Source organism: Malania oleifera, chromosome 5, assembly GCF_029873635.1.
Source record: "Malania oleifera isolate guangnan ecotype guangnan chromosome 5, ASM2987363v1, whole genome shotgun sequence".
NCBI lineage: Eukaryota > Viridiplantae > Streptophyta > Magnoliopsida > Santalales > Ximeniaceae > Malania > Malania oleifera.
Window position 1 is genome coordinate 13,225,522 of NC_080421.1, and position 22,351 is coordinate 13,247,872.

Consider the following 22,351-nt stretch of genomic DNA (forward strand, 5'->3'; position numbering starts at 1 on the left):
TGGGATCAAAATTTTACTATTTTAGGAGGAATTACAAAAAGATATGAATATGACCTTGCACAAAAATATTTCACCCCCTTTCTTTCACATCATATCTCTCTCTTATTCCTCTCCACTTCCTCTCTGCTTATTCCTTCTCTGCTCTTCTTTTCTTATTCTTCTGCTTACCTTCTTCTATCTTTTCCTCTTTCCTTTCTTTCTTCTCTTCTTTCATATCCTCACAATCTGCTCCTCATATAGGCATGTGGAAGGAGCAGGTGGGGTTTCATTTATTTATAAAATGGGAGTAGTGGGTGGAGTAAATGGATAGTGGGAGTATTATGTGGGAGTTGTTTATCCGGGTGATTGACAGCCACCACCATTATTCAAAAACACTTGCTAACAAGTAGTCAAGTTTTTGTAGAAAAATTGCGTCAAGATAAATATAATAGTGCGACAATAGAATATTAATTTTTCACACTTACAAACCTTCAATAATAATTAGGTTTTTTGTAGATAAGTTGTCCTTGGGTTCTCACACATGAACTGAACTAAGTTGATCTACAAGCTGATTTTAGTCTAATGATAAGATATTTATTATAAAAATGTAATTCAATATTAATATTCTTTTTTTCAAAAAAAAAAAAAAAAGACGACAATTGCCCCTATCATTTAATAGTAATTCTTATTTCAGTATGAAAATAAAATATTTACTATACAAATAGAATTCAAAACATTATTCTTCTATGTCAGAATGCTTTAAATAAAGCTAATAAACAGCACCAATCTCAAATATGAAAGGGGCAATTTCCTACCTTACTTTCGGTCGAAATAATATTATTATCGCAGAGGCATAAAAAGTCAAGATTCAAGGGTTGAAACACCAAAAAAATTATTAAACTTGCATTTTATAATGTAATCTGTATCATTTGGTGCTGATCTGGTTCCTTAACCTTGACTTTCTATATCACACTGTTCCCTATATTAAAAATTCTTACTACCATGACCCAGTGAGCAGTGAGCTATATACCTCCTGTTCTTGCCCATTCCAGGACCACCCAGATGAGATTGGCCATACCTTATATTTGATTTGCACAATAAAATGACGTAGAAAAAATATCTGAATGAAAATTTGAATCCAGCAAATAACAAATTCTGATAAATTTGATTCTATTTCCTTTAATTTCATTTCATTGTTACATAGCAGAATAACCTCATTCTCTCTTATTTGGATGTCCAGGCTGCAGCTACATTTATAAAATCTTTGACAGCTATGCTACTCATGACAATCCAACCAGATCATGTCGTACTAAATGTTAGATTACCACTTCACCTAAAAGCTTAAGCTCTTAGGATGTGGAACAACAATGTATATCAAGCTTTAACACTCCCCCACACGTGCAGCTCAATAGCAGGTGGAGAGATAAATACAATTAATTTTTAAATGTAACAGAATAAATGCAGGCAACGAGACTAAGAACCCAGGACTTCATGGTAACCAGCTCTGATATCATATTAGATTACTACTTCACCTAAAAACTTGAGTTCTTAGGTTGTGGACCAACGATGTATATCAAACCAAACCCACATATGAAATTGAATCTACTTTTTGGATGTGCGAATTGAAGTATAAAGTTTATATCACACAGGCAACTATTGGAAGGTTATAATAGAATCAACAATACCTGAAAGTTGAAGAAGTCCAGGAACAACTTTAATTAGATGGCTTCAGCTTCACACCCTTCATCTGCAAAAACACACCCGATTTGGCAATTTGAGTCCATTTTATATGCTTTAAACCGTAATCAAATTCAAACAACAGGTTTGTCAAAAAGTTTCAAAATTGAAACCAAACTGATCCAAAGTACTTGTTTCGGTGAACTTATCATTTTAGTCCAAACCGAAGCTCACCCCAAAGTCTCACAGGACCCATGTGACCAACTCACAGTAGTTCGTTCAAGAATGATCTTTAAAAATAAAATAAAATCAGTCGTTAGTCACACAGATTCTCTTGCGGCAGAGCCAGAGGAATATCAATAGATAAGATCTAAAATTTCAGAACCAATCGTCTGCTAACACAATATGTAAAAAGGATAAGAGAAATAACAAAACCATGTTTTCAAGACTAAAGACGACATTTTATTCTGGCACATGACCAGTTACATGATCCACATTAATTAAGTCGTTTTAATACACTAGAGGATATAAAACTGAATACCCAAATAAGAAAGCAGGCACTTGATAAAGTTGCAACAATTTGAATTCCACCAACCATTGTGTTGTGACAAATCTAATTTTATTATGGTGTTTGGTTCACTGCCTCATCTCAACTGCACGAAATATTGCGACTTTCAATGCAACTTCCTTGGTCTTGATCAGCTCGAAGACACAGACATCTCCTTCCTCCAAACCATTCTCTAACACAAATGCACTCCATCCTTTGCTTAGCTTATTAACTATACCACGTTTGTGAATGCATCGGACATGCCACTGTCTTCCATCAGAAACTTGAAGTTTGATGAAATCTACAACCTCACTGAGATACTTCCCAGCAAAAGTGGAGGGCACATGCTACACAATCAATAATACATTAGTGTATTTCAAAGGATAAACTGAAAAACTACACAAAGTTATGGGTTTACCATATTTCCTTTGTTTATGTAGGAAGGCTTCAATATAACCTTCACAAAAGGATTTTTGGGCTTAAACATTCTAGCTGCACGAACTGCATTGCACCCATCTTTGGATGTCAAAGATCTCCTCAATGCTGAACAAGTTCCAGTGTCAAGTATTTCTATTTTGTCTTCATCCATTCCACATAACTGGAGTTCATCTGCAACTTATTAAAAGAATAATAGGAACATAAATTCTTCAAGCAAACCATTGCGGCAGGAACAGAGACCGGAGAGCTCACCAGATTCAGTTCTCAGGTTCCTGTCATCTGAAGAATGCAACCCTATATCGTCAGCTGCCTGTACATTATCTGCATCCTTTATTTGATGTTGGTTCTGCTCATCAGCCCTCTTTGTGGAGTTTGTAAGTTCATTGCCCATGTCTGGAACTGCAGAATGCTGTGCCTGTTAATTCTCCACATTAGTTCAGATGACTCGCCTGTCCCAGTTTCACGCTCAATTGACCCTCATGAGTCATATAATTTCATTTTTGAAGATTTATTTTACTTCTTGCAAAAATAGCACAACTTCACTTTTAAGCTTTACATCAAAAGCAGCACATTCCAAAGAAAAAGAAAAAGATTTTTCTTTCAAATTTTGAAAAAAAGGGAAGCAAGAGTTGCCATGCTTGTGACAACTTGTTGATCATGCCAATAGTCTTTTTTCTTGACCGAACAAGCAATAACTCAACTAAACAATGTGAAAATCAAGCTTAAACAAAGAGAAAATTGTACAGAGCGGTCGACTGACCCTCTTTCCCCTGCTTGTTTCTTCACGCAGGTGCAAAGGGGATGATGCAAACCTGATAGTGATCGATCAGCCATTATGGGATGATCCACTGTTTCAGTTGAAATTCAAACTTTCAATTACCTTGTCCCGACTGGCTGTTGGATTTGGGTGTGCCATGCCACATGTCGGGCAACGAGCCAGGGCACTGGCAGTTGTTTGTTTGTAGTTTTGGAAGTTGGAATTTTGAATTTTAAATTAACTCCCAACTTCCTTTCCCTCCCTCATGCATGGCCTAAAAGTAGACTCTGCATGAGACCATTTTCGACATGCCTTAGTGGGAGAAAAAGTGAGTTTCTTGCATGAGAAATACTTAAATTCATGCACTTCTTTGAAGAAGATCCGTACTTTGTTTTTGGGAGATATCACATGTTCTCTCCATTCTTCATTTCTTAACTTTCTGCTCTCTCCTTTTAGTGTTTTTCCCCACTAGCATATCTAGAATTTTGTGATCTAGGTTAGTCTATCTCACCTTTCATTTTAAATTCTTAGTATACGTTGTATTGTTAAATGTATGGACATGCATATTTGTAGTATTTGTTAGTTGTAAAGTTCTGAATTTAGTGTGATTAAAGTGATGAGAAAATCATGTATGTTTTGAAAACAAATTGGTTTTGTCAAATGTGCTTGTTTGTTTTTTCCATCCATTTTCCCTCATATACATGCTGATTTTTAACATTAGCATGTCATCTAAGAAAGTTGCATGCAAGCGGTCTATCAACCTCAAGGGGATGGTCAAACGGTTCCCCATTTGCCAGCAGTCGACCGGCCAATTCAGAGTTTTGGCCTTTTTTTTGGACTTTTCTTGGTATTTTGGATAAATGTTTTGTTCATATACTACTCCCTAGGGTGTTTGGTAAAGTCTGCTGGTTGTTTAAATAATACTTATTTCATGGTTTTCTCTTTAATTTTTTTTTTAAAAATCATTTCCTAGAATTTCTTTCAAAAAAAGTTTCTCTAGAAATGAATGTCTATGATGCGGCTTTTGGACATTTTTCAAAATGAGGTTCTCCTGCAATTCAAGTGTTTTCAAGGTGGGTTTGTGGTTTTCTCACCAAAAAACCAATAACTCAAAGTTATTTTAGCAACTAAATCCTCTTTCAATTTGATCATGCATGATGTAGCTTTAGGGTGCAAAATGGTTGTTTTCCAAAATTTCAAGGCTATTAATTCATAAAATTTTTTGGAAATCATGTTTTTTATCAAAATTATTGATTTTTCTTCAATATTTCAAGGTTTCTTTCAAAACCCAAAACATTTTAGAGTAAATTAATAAAATGTTCCAGGAACTACATTTGGATTGATCCCTTCTTTGGAAGGCATGTAGGTAGTCTACTCCTGTAGATCCAGTCATAGCTAAAAACAAAAACAAAAAAAATCCATTTTCATTGTTCTATACTTCTTGTGTGTTATTTTATTTTCTATTTTTTTGTGAATTTGAAAAGGCAACAAGTAGTAAGGCCTTCATGGGGTATAGGCCTCTGCATAGACATCATATAATTTTTCTGGAATAAAAAAATGAAAAAGTTGATAGCCCAACTGCCCATTAAAGGACAATCAACCGGCCTTACTCAAGAGCAAGGCATGGTCAACCGGCCTCTGAGGGTGGCTGATCGATCCCTTCTTTCTCTCATTTTTACAATAGTCTTTAAAAGTTGATTTCCTAAAATTAAATTCTTTTTAAGGGAGATACATATACAAAAGGTAAAAGCAGTAACCATTCTTTTAATTCTTATTTTAAAGAATTAATAGGTTACCTTCTCTATCCACAAAGGTACTCTCAAACCTAAACTCTTTGAAAAAAATATTTCTTTATTTTAGTTTTTTAAAAATAAAATAATTTGACTACCGTTTTCAAAATAAAAACTTGAGTTAGAGAACTGATGACTCAGTGTTTTATATTTCACTTGTTTTTTCAAAATGGTCACCAAACTAGTTGGCAGTAAATGGGTCACCCAAGTCCAGTGCGAACATATCACAAACCAGATTCTCGAATAAAAGTCACTAAACCAGCTAAGAGAAGTGATAAAGGAAAAGAATTGGTCTAATAATGTCAATTGGTAATGTCAACCCTTTCTTTGCACAGAAAATGACACAGCACAAACATTGCTTTTTCTTATACATTTATGCCACTCTCTTATGCGTAATGCTTATGTAATGGTCTCCACTCTCCTATATGCTTCTTTTTAGGAGTAATAAATGTATATAAAAGAGGTTAATACATTAAAATCACTTAAAAAGCCAATTGCAAGGGTGCTACACACAAATCTAGAGGACAAACACAGCCTCTCCAAAAGCATCCTAGGTCTTCTATCCACAAACTTAGAATCCATTTGATATCATTGTTGTTTTCTATTTATGTTTTCACTTCTACACAGTGAAAAATTTGCGTTACCAGTTTTCTATTTTTGTTGTCAATTTTCAACTGTTTGCAAAAAAATTAAAAAATAAATTTTATGATTTTCAGTTGTTTCAGCAACCAATAGCTAGAACATTTTTGTATCCAAAATTAACGTTTTTGTATCCAAAATTAATGTTTTTGGATTAAATTATTCATTTTATACATACTTATTTAATAAAATAAAAATAAAAACTTGCATAAAATTTTTAAAAAATATATAAAATAATAAAGATAATTTATAAAATATATTTTCTATTTTTCAATTGCCATGTACAACAAGATTATTCTTGCAAAGTGAATTTCAAAGTATAATAATTAACGTAATTACAATAATTTTTTACTTTTTATTATAGTACTTTTAATCTGTATTATTTTGTAATTTTATTATTCTAATTTATATTTTTTAATTGTTACTTATTTCAAACACAAAAAAGAGTATTTGCTTAATCAAGTTTTAAATTTGTTTTAGTTTTAGAAATATTAACTAAACAGGTTGCTAATTTTTGGTTTTTAGTTTCTTTTTCTTTTACTTTTCGTTTATGGTTTTCAATTTCATAATTTTTGACAGAGATATCAAACAACTCCTTAGACATGAAGCGAACTTAGAATGTCCAATTTAGTATCCATCATAAATGGGCCCCATTTTTCATTCATATTCTTTACTTATGTTTAGGAACTAAACATAAGCTGTAAGTGGTGGTTAACACCAATAAATAAAGCACTTCTGGCCTTGTTAGCAAATTCAGATCAACAAGTGGTCAAAAAAGTGTTTTGAGGTTTTCTCATGTAAATGCTAGAACACATAAAATGCTTAAATGTAAACAATATGAAAAATGCTTCCAGATGAATGTATCACAAGAAGTTGGCAAAAGCCTTACTAATTTATTCCTCCTTCCTAACTTAATTTGAGTGGAACTCTCTGCTTCAAAGCAACTGTCTTGTTTAACCTTGCAAGCACTGGAACCTTCATACCAACATAAATCAAATATACTTGTTAGGCATTTACATGCAGAGCTTGTGGATAACAAAGCAAGCACTCCCCTCCAAAAAAAGGGGGAAAAATAATAGAAAAAAAAAATCCCACAAATGGAAATGAAAGCAGAACACCAAACACCCACAGGGTAATTGGAACACACTTCAAGAGTAAAGGATGATAAAACTCACAACGTCTTTTCTGACAAATCTTTTTCTCGCCTTCAACAGAGTATTTACCCTTGCTCCCTAGTGTTTGCTTGTTGAGAGTTTTTCCAGCTTCCAGATCATTTTGTACTTTTTCTTCTTTTTCTTCCTCCTTCAGATATAATATTTTCTTTTCAATGTTCATATGAGCCCTAGTCTCATCCTTCTCACATCCATTTTTCCCAAGAATTTTGAAATCAAATATATAATCACCATTATATCGAAAAAGTAAGAAATCTCCCAGCTCCAGAGTATTATCTTTAACAAATCTCTGCCATCCTTTCTGAAAATAGATCACATTTTCTATTATTGCCACCTCCACGTGCCAGAGTCTCCCAAGATGATCTCTGAGGATGGTCTTGTTGGGCAAGACTCCATTTAAGTTGGCAATGAAACCTTCAGGGATGTGCTGTAATACAAAGTTAACATGTCAATCATACACAACTGTTAACAACAACGAAACTCTTATCTATTTATATTAGAGAAAAATATGACTTGTAATATTCTTTTGTTGTATGTAGAACAAAACAGGCAATTATTCGATACACCAAGAGCATGCTCTGTCTCTTACAGAGCTGGCAGCCCTGCTCTAGGGTGCATGATGATTCAAATGAGAGGGAAGGGAGCATACTCCCAGTATATTAAACAACTTATGGTTATGTTATTTTAGTTCCCTATTAATTTTGTTCTGCGAGTTCCAAGATGCATAGTCTGAAAGATATCAAGGGATCATCCAGAGTCGAAAGGTGAAATGCTGTTTCATTATTAGGCCCAACAAAAGGGCACCTTTGGTTACAGTTATCAATTAAACTAATTAAAAGGGAAATCAATAATATAGGAACATACTCCTCATAGCAACATAAAACACCAGCATGATTGTTGAACTTTAGATTTTTCAAGACAGATGCAACAACACAATTATTCATTTATTTATTATGATACAAATGCAACAGCATAATTACCAAAAGAAAAAAAAATAGTTTCTACTATTTCCTCAAAAATGGGGAATAGCTCTTCATGTTTTAAATGTAGTTATCATATTCCTAATAAATCAACAGCAATAATTCTGTCTGCATTTCTTCAGTAGAACTCCTTCCCATTTTCATCTTGCAATTTATCAAAAATATCCCCTAGAATTATTCACCATGCATAATTTATAGGGATATGATCTTCTCAACTTAATTTTTTTCATTAGAATAAAATTTTTCATCCATCGCAATACTTTATTGTCTTTCCTTTAAACACCATGTCAATAATGCCAATCAATGCTGCATGTGTCGACAACATTACTATATGCTACTATATGCTACCCACTTTAATCAACAAGATGAGAATTGGATCATCACAGTAAGCTCCATTTGCAACTGATACATCAAGCACTTGAAGACTGAAGATTGATCAAATAACAAATTAACAGAAACTTTTTTTATAACTCTTAACTCATATCATTCATTTACTAATCATTCAAAGCCCAACTCTAGTGATACAAATCATACTTAATATTGTGAAAAGTAGTTATTGAAACATTATTCATTTATTTTACAGCATCAGTTTCATTCATTACTAGTTAAATCTAGTTATTTGTTAACTCTATACCAAAGCATATAACGTAGGTTTTGCAGTTTTAATATTGATTAGAAGTATACAGCACTGATAGCACTAATCACATTAGTTTCTTTCATTGTTATGCTCTTATTTCTAATATCACATTCTATAAAGGATTAAATGCAAAAAAAAAAAAAAAAGTGTATGATGGACAATGGCAACAATAACAAAGGCGTCTTGCTACATGGGATTGGCTACATAATCTATAAGTCACAGAGGTTTTTTTTAGGAGGGAGGGGGGACGACTTTGTGATTTAGCAAGTCCAAATCAACAAATTACCAAGCCAACTCAAAAGCCTACAAGATCTTTCTTATCATCAATCCAAAATTCATGGATGTTTGGGCTCGCTACAAGGTTACAAATGCACGTCTGCAAATCAGATTTGTGAATTTTCCTTGAAACTCCCAATCATATTTAGTATCTACCTGGATTTTAAAGAATTCTCCACCTACAGTGTCATGCTCCTCATTCACGCTGATAGAAGTGTCTTGCACATAGACTGAACCATCTCAATTTGCTCTCCCTTATCTTATCACTTGTTTGTTATAATAAACATAGTTTTGCTCCTCATTGGTGCTGTACGCAAGCCAACAATGTTTTTGCTTAAACCTTGCATTTCCTGGTCATCCTAAAATTTCCCACATAAATCACTAACTGGCTTATCTTAACATCTTATTGATTTTCCTTTTTCATTTTCAATTTGATAGTTTATGCAGCTCAAATAATTCCTAAATTTCATCTTCTTCGACGGGGGTTTGGAGTACCCATGCCACTTAAAGAGGCCCACCCTTGACCAATCACTAAATATTGCAGTTTACACAATTTCAGATTCTAATATTAACCACTGCATCGCTTAGCCACTTTGCAACAGAATTTCAGTGATTTCAAAGGCTTCAATAATTTACCTCAGCATGCCTAATAACGGCATCCCTAGGCCACAAGGCTCCTCGCTTTGCAAGGGTAGGCTGCTTGACATGCCTAATCAATAAACTAAAATCAAGGCAAGAATTCAACATATTTATAAGAATATATATAGTTAAACTTGTTTTTAATTAGAGAAATGACTAAACAAACCACAGTGCCCCCAAAATTTCAGGCATTAAGGATGCCCACAAACTACAATCTAAATTGGTGGCCCAGTTATACACACCTACAAATTAAAGCTTACAGATTGAGCTGTGTGGACTGGGTTGGACGAATTCCCAACATATCTGAAGGAACACTGTCCCTATATGGAGTATTTTCTTCAACCCATCAACTTGAATGTTCATTGTAAAATTAGCTAGGCTATTGGAAATTAATCCATTGGATATTTTAAGAGCTACGAATGTGTTTGTCCAACTACTATGGGGAAATTTTATGAAGATAGTTTGGGGCTTTGGCAAGGGTGAGAGGAGGAAGGTCTGGAGGCAATGTGCTTGGTCTTCTAATCTATGGGCATTGATGAATGGAAGTAATTAGAGGATTTTTTTTTTGGTATCAGTTCATTTTTCTTCATCTACGTGGGCCAAAGTCATTTTCTTGGCCTTGCACTGCTTGCTTAAGATTTTTCCTCATGCATTTTTAGGAGTATTTCATTGAGTAATTTGCAACTAGGGCTGCAAATGAACCAAGCTGCTCGTGAGCAGCTCAGTAAGAGCTCATTTGGGCTCATTTATTATATAAGTGATGATTCCCAAGCCAATTTTCAGGCTCATTTAATAAACGACCCATGCCTGAACAGAGACGGGCTCGGCTTGTTTCGACTCTTGCGCAACTCGGTTAAAGGCTTAGTTAGGCTTGATTATAAGCTTGGATTAGGCTTGTTCATGGACTCATTCAATAGGCTTATGGGTGATTGGCTTGTTTAAATTAGTTATTAATTTATTTAAAGCTTCAATTAAACCAAGAGCAAACTTAAATAATCAATTCAGATGGAGATGGAAAGTTTTTTATAAATGTGGATGAGAGTTATTCCCTTCTCCCGAAATGAGGTGGAACAAGGGAAAAGACTCATAACTTCCTGCTTCATTACTTCAGACCAAAGGTCCCCTTTACTGTTCAAGGATTAAAATTTTAGGTATTGGTTGGAAAATGCAATGAAAATTCAGCTGATAATTAACAGTGAGATTATTTTATATCTAGGATTGGGGTGAAAGGGTTAAGGGCAGCAGTTTGCACATTGTTATTTGATGCTGTTCACAGTATCTTGTGAAAGAATTGTTAACCCTCTGATTCCTACATTCCAAAACAGATAAGGAAAAAAAATGCATCAGAGAGCATAATTTCCTGCTGTTTCCATTTTTCCCCACTTCTTCAGTTTTAATGGGAATGACAATTTAGTGATCTGCTTGCAGCTAGAAAATTAAAAAACCAACAAACTCCAAGACATCAACAAATGGTACGGAGCAGCAGGAATTAATAGCAGCAGTGTTTCTTCACAAGGCAGGCACTCCCTTGCAGCTCTATTTGTCCCACATCGGTTAAATAAAAAAAATTGAGATCCCAATCCCCTTATTCTAGTGAATAATCATGTTTCCCTAACTCGTAAAAAAATTGAACCAAACCAGTAAAACCAAGTTTGTGGGAAGGTAAAATGAATTGAGCTCGAGCCCAATCTTGTAGTTTTATTTCCGAGCCAAGCTTGAGACCAGATTTTTGAGCTCTCTTTGACTCAAGCCCAAGCCTGAGCTGAGCTGTTAGCCTGTTAGTCTACCAAGCCGAGCCTGAACATGTTAAACCTTGCTCCATATGCAGCCCTGTTTGCAACGTGATTGGAAGGATTTTTTTTTAATTGTAAAATTTCTTTTTCCACTTTTTCTATATATCTATTTTCTCTTAATAAAACTTCCTTTTCTTTCACAATGTTGAGGGTAATACATCCAAACCTAAAAGTCAGATGTTCAAATCATGGAACAGTCTCTTCACGCAAGCAAACATCTTGCCCCTCCCAATGGCGCGAAAGCCTTGTGCACCAAGTGTTATTCCTCTAAGCTATATAGGTCAAAACTGACAGTGGGGCGGGGGCCTTGCACATTAGGTGTGTAAGCAAAAGCTTGGAATATTTTTATTCAAGAATTAATTTGTTCATATGTACATCCCAATATATAATACGATTACCTATTCTAAACAAGGAAACAATCCCCTTACTGAATAATATCAAATCCCCCATATTTACCCACTTTCCTAATTTATGTATTATTTACAATGATACTTGGGATTGGGATTCTAACACTCCCCCTCAAGTTGGATCATAAATATTAATCATTTCCAACTTGCTAATGAGATTATCAAAGTTCTGTCGTCCCAACCCTTTGGTGAAAATATCTGCAATTTGTTCCTTGGTAGGTACATAAGTCTTACAGATAATCCCTTCTTCAATTTTCTCTTTGATGAAGTGTCTGTCCACTTCCACATGTTTATTCCTTGTCGTGTTGAACTGGATTAAGAGAAATGCTGATAGCTGTCTTATTGTCACTATAGAGTTTGATAGGAAAGTTCACCGGGACCTGTAATTCTTCCAAAAGTTTCCGTAACCACAGTCCTTCACATATCCCTTGAGCGACTGCCCTGAATTCAGCTTCGGTACTACTACGAGCCACCACGTTCTGTTTTTTGCTTCTCCAAGTTACCAGATTTCCCCAGACGAATGTACAATAACCTGTGGTGGACCTTCTATCTTCCACTGATCCTGCCTAATCTGCATCTGTAAAGATCTCTACTTCCTTGCTTTCACATTTCTTAAAGAAAAGTCCTCTTCCCAGAGATCCCTTGAGATATCTAAGGATCCTGTACACGGCATCTAAGTGGGCTTCTTTTGGTGAATGCATGTGTTGACATACTACACTGACTGCAAATGCAATATCTGGTCTAGTATATGATAGGTAGATTAGCTTACCAACCAATCTCTGATACCTCTCCTTTTCCACTGGTATTCCACAGTGTTCAACTCTCTTTACCGCTTCCATCGAGGTTTTGCTGGGTTTGCATCCCAGCATGCCAATTTCAATTAGGAGATCAGTAACATACTTTCGTTGAGATACACTAATTCCCTTTTTCGTTCTTACCACTTCTATGCCCAAAAAATACCTCATTTGTTCCAAGTCTTTAACTTCAAATTTAGCAGCCAGAACTTTCTTCAGTCTCTCCATTTCTACAGTATCATCACCAGTAAGAATTATATCATCAACATACACTATTAGAATTGTTCTCTTACCTCTTTCAGACTGTTGGAAGAATAGTGTATAATCTGATTACCCTTGTCGATAACCTTGATTCTTTATTACTTTTGCAAATCTGTCGAACCATGCTCTGGGAGATTGTTTGAGTCCATACAAGGACTTCTTGAGTTTACACACCTTGTTTTCTTCACCTTTCCCACTAAATCCTGGTGGTATAGTTATGTATACTTCTTCTTCTAATTCTCCATTTAAGAAAGCATTTTTAATATCAAGTTGTTGTAGTGGCCAATCTAAGTTGGCTGCTAAGGACAAGAGAACTCGAACTGTATTTAAGTTTGCCACTGGTGCAAATGCCTTCGTATAGTCAATGTCGTAAGTCTGTGTAAAACCTTTTGCAACAAATCTGGCTTTATATCTTTCAACTGTTCCATCAGATTTATATTTCACTGTGAAGACCCATTTACAACCCATTGGCTTCTTCCCTTTCGGTAGATTTGTCAACTCCCAAGTTCCATTTTTTTCTAGGGCTCGCTTTTCTTCCATGCCTACCTCTCTCCATTTAGGTATTTCTAGAGCTTCCTGAATGTTCTTTGGTATTTTCATCCTGTCAAGTTTAGAGACAAACGCACGATATCCTGTAGACAAGCTTTTATAAGACATGTATTTAGACCAAGGGTATTGAGTACATGACTTGGTTTGTTTTCTGATTGCAATAGGTAAATTGATATCATCAGGTACAGGATTATCAAAGAAAGCTCAATTACCAAATCAGGATTAGGAGTGGGCTCATGGTTATTCGGAGCCATCACCGGTTCCAACGCTCTTGGTGCCTCGGGCACGAGATTCTCCCTGTTCTTTGTTTTCGGCTTTCTTGAGTAAACAAGTATGTCTACGTTATTTTGTTCTCCTGTATCTCCCCCTGAGGTTAAGTGTTCTGTTGTGTTTGGCAGGTCGGGAAGTAATGCAATGGAAGGCTCGATAGATGGGTCAAGGAATGAAGCAACAGGAGGCTCAATAAATGGTACTGGTTCAGATGACGCAGATTCAGTAGTAAAGAGGTCAAAAAACCGATCTTCACTCCATTTCTCCCCCCGAAGAGAGGGCTTTGGGAAATAAGGAGTGGTTTCAAAGAAAGTAACACCAAGACTAACAAACAGTCTTTTTGAAACCAGATCATAGCATTTGTAGCCTTTTTGGGTAGGCGAATAACCAAGGAAGACACATTTAATGGCACGAGGATCCAATTTATCTCGGTGGTGTGCATGAACATAAACAAAAGCAGTACAACCAAAGATTTTCAGCGGGAGACTGGAGGGGAGTCGAGAGGTAGGAAAATGTTCCTGGAATTTCTAAAGAGGGGTGACAAAGGAAAGTACTCGACTCGGCATTCGATTAATGAGATGTGTGACTGTTAAGATGGCATCGCCCCAAAAATAATGTTTCATATTGGTAGTGAACATTAATGCCCAGGCTAATTTAAGTATATGCCTATTTTTTCGTTCAGCAATCCCATTTTGTTGAAGGGTATCCACACAAGAACTCTGATGAACAATCCCATTTTCTTGAAGATAAGTTCCCAGAATAGTATTAAAATATTCCGTACCATTATCAGTACGTAAAATTTGAATATGAGTCAGGAACTGTGTATGAATCATGGAATGAAAACTGATGAAAATGGAGCGGACTTCAGTTTTGTCTTTCAGTAAGTAAACCCAACAAAGACGAGTATGGTCATTAATAAAGGTAACGAATCATTTTGTATTAGTGCGATTGAGGGAACGTGAGGGACCCCACAAATCACTGTGAAACATAGTAAATGGGTGAGAAGGTTTGTATATGGATGATGGGAAAGAAGTACGACGGTGTTTTGTGAGCACACACACTTCACATTGAAAATCAGAAGACATTTTATTTGAACAAATAGAAGGAAACAAACGTTTTAAATATTGGAAATTGAGATGACCCATCCTTGAATGCCATAACAAAAGTTCACTATCTCTAGAAATAGATGCAGAATCACAAATTGCAGTATTACATAGTTCACTCAAGCTTGCCTCCTTAAAGTAGTAGAGTCCCTCATACGCCTTAGCAGTGCCAATCGTCTTCCCCGATGATAGGTCCTGAAAAACACAATGAGAGGAAACAAATTTAGCAGAACAATTGGAGTCTTTTGTTAACTGACTGATGGATAACAGGTTGCAAGATAACTTGGGAACATGTAGGATAGATTGTAAAGATAACTTGGTGTTTTGTGAGCACACACACTTCACATTGAAACTCAGAAGACATTTTATTTGAACAAATAGAAGGAAACAAATGTTTTAAATATTGGAAATTGGGATGACCCATCCTTGAATGCCATAACAAAAGTTCACTATCTCTAGAAATAGATGCAGAATCACAAATTGCAGTATTACATAGTTCACTCAAGCTTGCCTCCTCAAAGTAGTAGAGTCCCTCATACGCCTTAGCAGTGCCAATCGTCTTCCCCGATGATAGGTCCTGAAAAACACAATGAGAGGAAACAAATTTAGCAGAACAATTGGAGTCTTTTGTTAACTGACTGATGGATAACAGGTTGCAAGATAACTTGGGAACATGTAGGATAGATTGTAAAGATATAGAGTCAGATATGCGAATACTTCCTTTTCCAACAACTGGTGAGAGAGAGCCATCTGCAATTTTTACTCTCAAATTCCCAACATATGGTGAGTAAGATGAAAAACATTGATAAGAACCAGTCATATGATCAGATGCACCTGAGTCAATTATCCATGGAGATTTGTAACAGGATGTAGTATTTAAAGTGGACAAATAATTACCTCGGTGAGCCAGGGAACCAGAGGAAGACTGACCCGATGTTTGAATTGATGAAAACATTTTATACAGCTGATCTAACTGTTCAGGACTGAATGCACTACTTGAAGAGGTATTGATTTTTCTCCTTGTAATTTTTCAGTTTACCCGTCGGTACTAGCCTGGTACCCACGATTTTTTTGGTATTGTTTCGGCTTCCAATCTACCGGTTTTCCATAGATCTCCCACCAGGTATCTTTTAAATGACCTGTTTTTCAGCAATGTTCGCACCATAATTTACCTTTTTGTGGCCGTTGACTAGATCCCCCTAGGCCTTTTGATATAAAGGCCGTAACATCAGGCCCATTAGTGTGCCCATCTAATTTTTGGACGGATACGGGTACGGGTAGATGATCCAACCCAACACGATCATTTTGGGGCTTCAGTATCACATGCCTCCTGTTCTCCTCCCTCCTAACCTCTGCAAATACCTCTCGAGTGGAAGGAAGAGGTCGCCGGCCAAGGATGCGTCCCCTCACGTCGTCAAGCTCTCAGCTCAGGCCAATGAGAAACTCGAAGACCCTTTCGTTTTCGAGCCTCCTTTGGTATCGCGTACTGTCGCCAAAGCACTCCCACTCCTCGTCGATGCTTAGGTCGAGCTCCTACCAGAGATGGGTCATCTCCATGAAATACTCGGTAACGCCTCTCTCACCTTGCCTCATCTGCCACAATCAGGTCTTGATTTCGAAGATTTGCGAGTAACTCTCGACGTCGGAGTATGTCTCACGAACGGTGTCCTATATGTCCTTCGCCGTTGGCAAGAACAGGTAGATTTTTCCGATTGACGGCTGTATCGACTTGATGAGCCAAGCAGTGACCATGGAGTTCTCGGACCTCCATTTTTGCAAGGCTACGACGTCGGTGGAGTCTGGTTTCCTCCGTTCAACAGTAAGATAACCTAGCCTCCCTTTTCCTTCAATCACCAATTTTATGGATTGAACCCACTCACGGAAATTTTTTTCGTTTAATTTCTCTAATGAAAGTGGGAAGGCTGCGTTATCTAGCCCATTCAAACCCCCAACAGATGTGGCCTCTGAGTCACCGTCAATATTTTCCGAAGAGGTGGACCCTCTGCTGTTGACGGTGCCGTTGGCCATGGTTAGCTAAGGTTGAGAAACCCTAGCTCTGATACCATGTAAGCAGAAGCTTGGAATACTTTTATTCAAGAATTAATTTGTTCATATGTACATTCCAATATATAATACGATTACCTATTCTAAACAAGGAAACAATCCCCTTACTGAATAATATCAAATCCCCCATATTTACCCACTTTCCTAATTTATGTATTATTTACAATGATACTTGGGATTGGGATTCTAACAAGGTGGCATTCCTCCAAGGTAATCTCTTGAATATAGATCACAACTAACAAGATATTTGCTTAAGTCGCACCTAAAATTGTCTTGTATTAGAAGCATCAATTTAAAAATTTATATTCTAAATTATCTTAATTTAATTACAACATAGCTTCACCTTCTCTTAAATCTTTACAACCAAAAAATCCAAAGAAAATATGGAATTTAAAATATCTTTAGCACATTCACACTATTGCAATCATCCACTCTCAAATTTTTACAAGCAATCATCCAGAGCAGGAAAAAAAAAAGAAAAAAAAAATCATCTTGCACGTGAAAGCAGTTCAACCATAACTAGTAGAAGCAATAGTCATAAAACAGAAGATCAGTTTTAAATCCTTTCAAAACATTCAGTAATCATCCAGCGATTGTCCTCATGCTAACGGTTGTCATAACTTCAATCTAATCACGGACCCATTCGCATGCAGCCCTTTCCTAAGCTTTGCAGAATGGAGCAAAGTCTCTGCCAATGATCCAATTTCTGTGCGTAGGTGACACATGTATGTTATGTTTGTAAGGTTTTGAGAGCCATCTCTTCATTGGGGTGAGGCTGGCTGTCTCTGGAGTAAGTCTTTTAAGAGCTTATGTGATATCATTTCATATACCTCTTCTTTGATCTATAATGAAATTTCTCCCTTCACTTGCCCATGGATTTAGGCTTCCAAGCTGAACAATGTAATCTTGGCATTGCTTATGTTTTTACTTTGCTTCCTCTATTTTTATATGCTTTAAAGGTTGCTTTGATTGAGGTTTGTTACTACAAATAATTTATGAATATCTGTTAAGGATATCAATACTCTGATGTAATTTTCCTTGTGACAAACAAAAATTTTAATTTAAAAGGGGAATGAATCACAGGGCTAAATGTTTTCCTAATAAGTAAATAAATAAATGCAACAAACTAACAACGTGACAAAGAACTGAAGAAACTCCTACATAAGCGGATTATTCCTTTTAGTTTCCCTCCAAAAAACAACACTTGCGCTTTAATTTCTACTCTTTATCATGTTTTCTTCTAAAGTTCGACCATACTTTTCCAAGGTTACCCAGCTGCAATATTTGTTTCCTTTTTTTTTTTCTTAACATAAAAGAAAATTAAACAGAAAATAAAATGTCTTTTGACTTGCTCGGCGTTAAAAATAGAAACTGGTTCACTGAGCTAACAAAAAAATGGGCTTCAAATGCAAAACCAATGCAAGAACAGTATCATGAAGAGTAAGCCCCCCAACCCTTTCAGCCGGCAAGGCAATGTAAATCATAAATAAAAAACAACACGCTTAAATCATCCAAGAAACCAAACAACAAGTGCCACCTTCAAACACAGAACCCAGATCACAAAAGCCCAATTATATAGCTTACCAATCTTTCTGAGCTGTGAGCTGGGATGTAAACCTTGAAAAATGAAAGGCAATTCTTAGATGGGGTCTTCTTCTTCTTAACCTTCGCCGCCATTGCCCTTTTTGTGCAGAGAAAGCCCTAGCCAGAGACTGAAGCAGAAATACAAGAACAATGCACCTGGCTCCCCCTTTTGTGCTGAAGCCTCCGGGCAAAAGTGGCGTAACAATGGAGATGCGTCCAAGACACAGGCCAAGTGCATTCCAGTTCTCCATCGTAGCGCTTGTCCAGCACCACCAGCAACATCGGGACACGAGCCCGGGGGAGTGGGTTGAGATGAACAGTTCTCCATATGCTGTGCATGGAGAGTGTAGCGCACGGGGCTTAAGGTAGTGTTGGGGATTAAAAGAGTTTAGGTTTCCAAGCAAGAGGAGTTGATTTTTCAATTTTCCCTTTCTTTTTTAAACCTTGAAAATGTTTAACATCACAAACCCTAAGCAATTACGTAATAATATGATAAAAACAAAAGATACACTATGAGTAAATTCTCTCTGTAATTTATAACAATGATCATATTAATTTTGAGTATAATTGGTAAGGTTGCAAATATGTTGGTAGTAATATCGTGTATTCTCACTCAACATGAGAGTGGGATTGCGTCATTGGCATTTTTTTTCATAAGAAATAGAGATTCATTATAATACTAAATCCTTTCCTAAGATTGAAATTATTCTTACAAGGAAAAAAAAGAGAAAGAGAAAGGGAGGACATTTAACAAAATTCTTAGGAGCAATCAAAGCACTTCTTGCTATAGAGTGAGCAAGAGAATTTCAATTCCTTTTAATATAACCAAAAAGGCAAATATGAACATTTTCCACCGATTTGGACTCTTAAAATGAGTAACACAATAAATGGTGTTGATCACCCTCTTTTGTGTTTGATAGGATCAAGGTTTTATTGAAACTTTTCTTCTTAGCATATAGCAAAGTTTTTCTAATAGCTAGTGCTTCTACATGGTGAATCAATGAGGCATGAAAATTGGAGTCACTTAAACAAAAAATTAGGGCAAAAGACACTAACCTCCCCTAAGTTTTGACAAAAAAAACAATGATCTTCCCTAAAATTTCAAAAATTCCAAAAACCTCCCATGAGGTTTTAAGAATTCTGGTAACTGAGAACATTATGAGAAACCACCGCACTTCAACATGGGTGTGGTTTGCTATATTTATATTCACAGGTGATAATTACAATTAAATGAGATTACAAAAATTATGGAAACTAATCTCTACAATTAAGGGTCAATGCTGCTATATTTGGGAAGCACGAGTTGTGTGATCCTCAACACCCCCCTCCCGCGCAAGCTAAGCATTGGATTTGAATGGAAGTGAAGCTTGGATCGAAAAAATTCAAATAGTGGTCAAGGTATACTTTTGGTGAAGATGTCAACAATCTAAAGAGGAGAAGGTACATACTTAGTGTGAATTTTTTCGGCAAGAACAAGTTCACGTAGAAAATGATAGTCTAATTCAACATGCTTAGCACGCTTATAGGTAACCGGATTAGAGCTCAAGAATATTGCACTCTTGTTGTCATATAATAGGAGTGGTGGTTTGGGTATGAATATCTGAAGATCAGAGAGAAGATGAGCAAGCCAAAGCAGTTCAGCAGCAGTATGGGCAAGAGCACAATACTTAGATTCACAGCTAGAAAGAGAGACAGTAGGTTGCTTTTTAACACTCCAAGAGACCAAATTTTCACCAAGAAAAAGACAGTAGCTGGAAGTAGAACGACGTGTTTCTGGGCAACCGGCCTATTTAGCATCAGAGTAGGCAATGAGGCTATCAAGAGCAGTAGAGTGGTGAAAAGTAAGACCAAAATGGAGAGTGCCCTTGACATAGTGAAGAATACGTTTAACCTCCTGAAAATGATCTTCAGTGGGAGCATGTAGAAACTGGCTAACTACGTTGACAGCATATGAAATATCAGGGCGCGCGATGGTCAAATATTGAAGAGCACCAACAAGAGACCTATATAAAGTGGGATCGGAGAACAGACGACCATCAGCAGACAAATTTTGAGAGACAACCATGGGAGTAGGAACCAATTTTCCGTCAAGCAACTGGCCACGAGTGAGGATGTCCCTAGCATACTTGAGCTGACTAAGAAAGAGTCCTTCAGCAATAGGCGAGGCTTCAGGACTGAGGAAATAGCTGAGAGGACCCAAATCTTTGGTGGCAAACTTACAATGGAGTTTATGAGTAAAGCTGTCAAGAAGAGATGTATTGTTCCTAGCAATAATGATGTCATCAACATAAAGAAGTAAATATATGACTGCAGAATCCTTATGAAATGTATCAGCACGACCACAAGTAAAACCAAGTTGGAGAAGAAAAGAGTTAAAACACTAAAACCAGGCCCGAGGAGCTTGCTTGAGGCTATAGAGGGCTTTCTTCAATTGACAGACATGATTAGGAAAACGAGGATCAACGTAACCAGGAGGTTGCTCCATATAGACATTTTCAGTAAGAGTGCCATTGAGAAAAACATTTTTGACGTCAAGTTGGCAGAGGGGCCATTGGTGGGTTACAGCGATTGAAAGAATGACACGAGCAGTAGGAGCCTTGATAACAAAGCTAAAAGTATCAATGTAGTCAAGACCTAGGACATGAGTGTAACCTTTAGCAACAAGACATGCCTTGAGTCTTTCAATGGAACCTTCAAGAAGATATTTGGTCCAGAACACCCATTTGGATCCCACAATGTTGGTGTTGGCGGGTCGAGGGACCAAAATCCAAGTTTGATTATTTTGCAGGGCCCGAACTTCTTCATCCATGGCGGCTAGCCAGGAAGGATTCTTTGTAGTAGATTTGAAACCTTTAGGCTTTGCAGAGGCAAGTAGAGCCGAAAGAAGGCCAGAGGAACACAAGACACCAAGATTCTCAAGATGACGAGTCTTAAAAATACCAGCCTTAGCACATGTGAGCATGGGATGAGAACTGAGCAGGTTGGATGTAGCAAGAACTAGGGGAGCCATCTATGTCTTAGGACAAACTGGTTGTGCCGTAGGGGAGAGCATGCTAGAGATTAGCGTGGGTGATAAGGGACCTGCAACGGAATCTATATCTTGTAAAGGCTCTTAAGCTGGATCAGTACAAATAACACACGAATTGGAGCGAGACTGAGTAATTGGGGAACATTGAAGTGCAAGAGATTATGGAGAGGATTCAGTATGAGGGAGGCTGAGTTCCATAAAAATGGAATATTGAAGGGAGGTAAGGGGCGGAGCCTTAGATGTAGTGATATAAAGGAAATGTAGTTCATCAAATTGAGCATGGCAGGTGATATAGTCTAGAGGTAATTGAATCAAAACAACGGTAGCCTTTATAGGAGGGACTATAACCTAGAAAAATGCATGGAACACTACGCGGAGAAAATTTATTATGCATACAATCACGCAAACAAGGATAAACGCAACAACCAAAGGGGTGAAAATTAGCATAATTAGGAGATGAACCATATACAAGCTCAAAAGGGGACTTACCTCCAAGAAGTGGAGTAGGCAACCGGTTGATGATGTAAGCTGTAGTGCTAAAGGCATCAACCCATAAACGAGGAGAAAGATGAGAGTGGAAAAGGAGGGTGAGACCAGTTTCAGTCACGTGGCGATGTTTTCATTCAGCGCAACCATTTTAAGTGGGTGTATGGGGGCATGAGAGCTGATGATGTATGTCGGAGGAATGAAGATGAGCTATAAAGTTGGTGCTAGTGAATTCACCCCCACCATCACTCTAGAAAATCTTAATACGAGCAGAGTATTGAGTTTCTACAAATTTTTGAAATTGTATGAAAACATTAAAGAAATCCGATTTGAACTTTAAGGGATATAGCCAAGTAAAGCGAGAGCAATCATCAAGGAAAAGTACATAATACATAAAGCCTGAATTTGATTTTATAGGAGAGGGACCCCAAAGGTCGCAATGTACGAGGTCCAAAATTGAGGAGGACTGACGTTCATTACG

At 36.9% G+C, this 22,351-nt stretch overlaps 1 protein-coding gene across 4 annotated transcripts; it reads right to left on the minus strand.

Moving 5' to 3' along the window:
- Positions 1-1,135: 1,135 nt before the first annotated feature.
- On the minus strand, positions 1,136-18,711 carry LOC131155737 (B3 domain-containing transcription factor VRN1). 4 transcript variants are annotated; one of them, XM_058109108.1, is made up of 7 exons: positions 18,357-18,711; positions 7,003-7,426; positions 6,717-6,802; positions 2,894-3,056; positions 2,622-2,812; positions 2,252-2,550; positions 1,136-1,726 (listed from the first exon to the last, which is right to left on the minus strand). In XM_058109108.1, the coding sequence occupies exons 1-6, from the start codon at positions 18,447-18,449 to the stop codon at positions 2,293-2,295; spliced, it is 1,215 nt and encodes a 404-aa protein (XP_057965091.1). In that variant the 5' UTR covers positions 18,450-18,711; the 3' UTR covers positions 1,136-1,726; positions 2,252-2,292. The 4 variants fall into 4 exon arrangements, with proteins under 4 accessions (XP_057965091.1, XP_057965088.1, XP_057965090.1 ...); XM_058109105.1 differs by having other exon boundaries at positions 2,622-2,818; positions 18,357-18,693; XM_058109107.1 differs by lacking the exon at positions 1,136-1,726 and having other exon boundaries at positions 2,096-2,550.
- Positions 18,712-22,351: the final 3,640 nt, after the last annotated feature.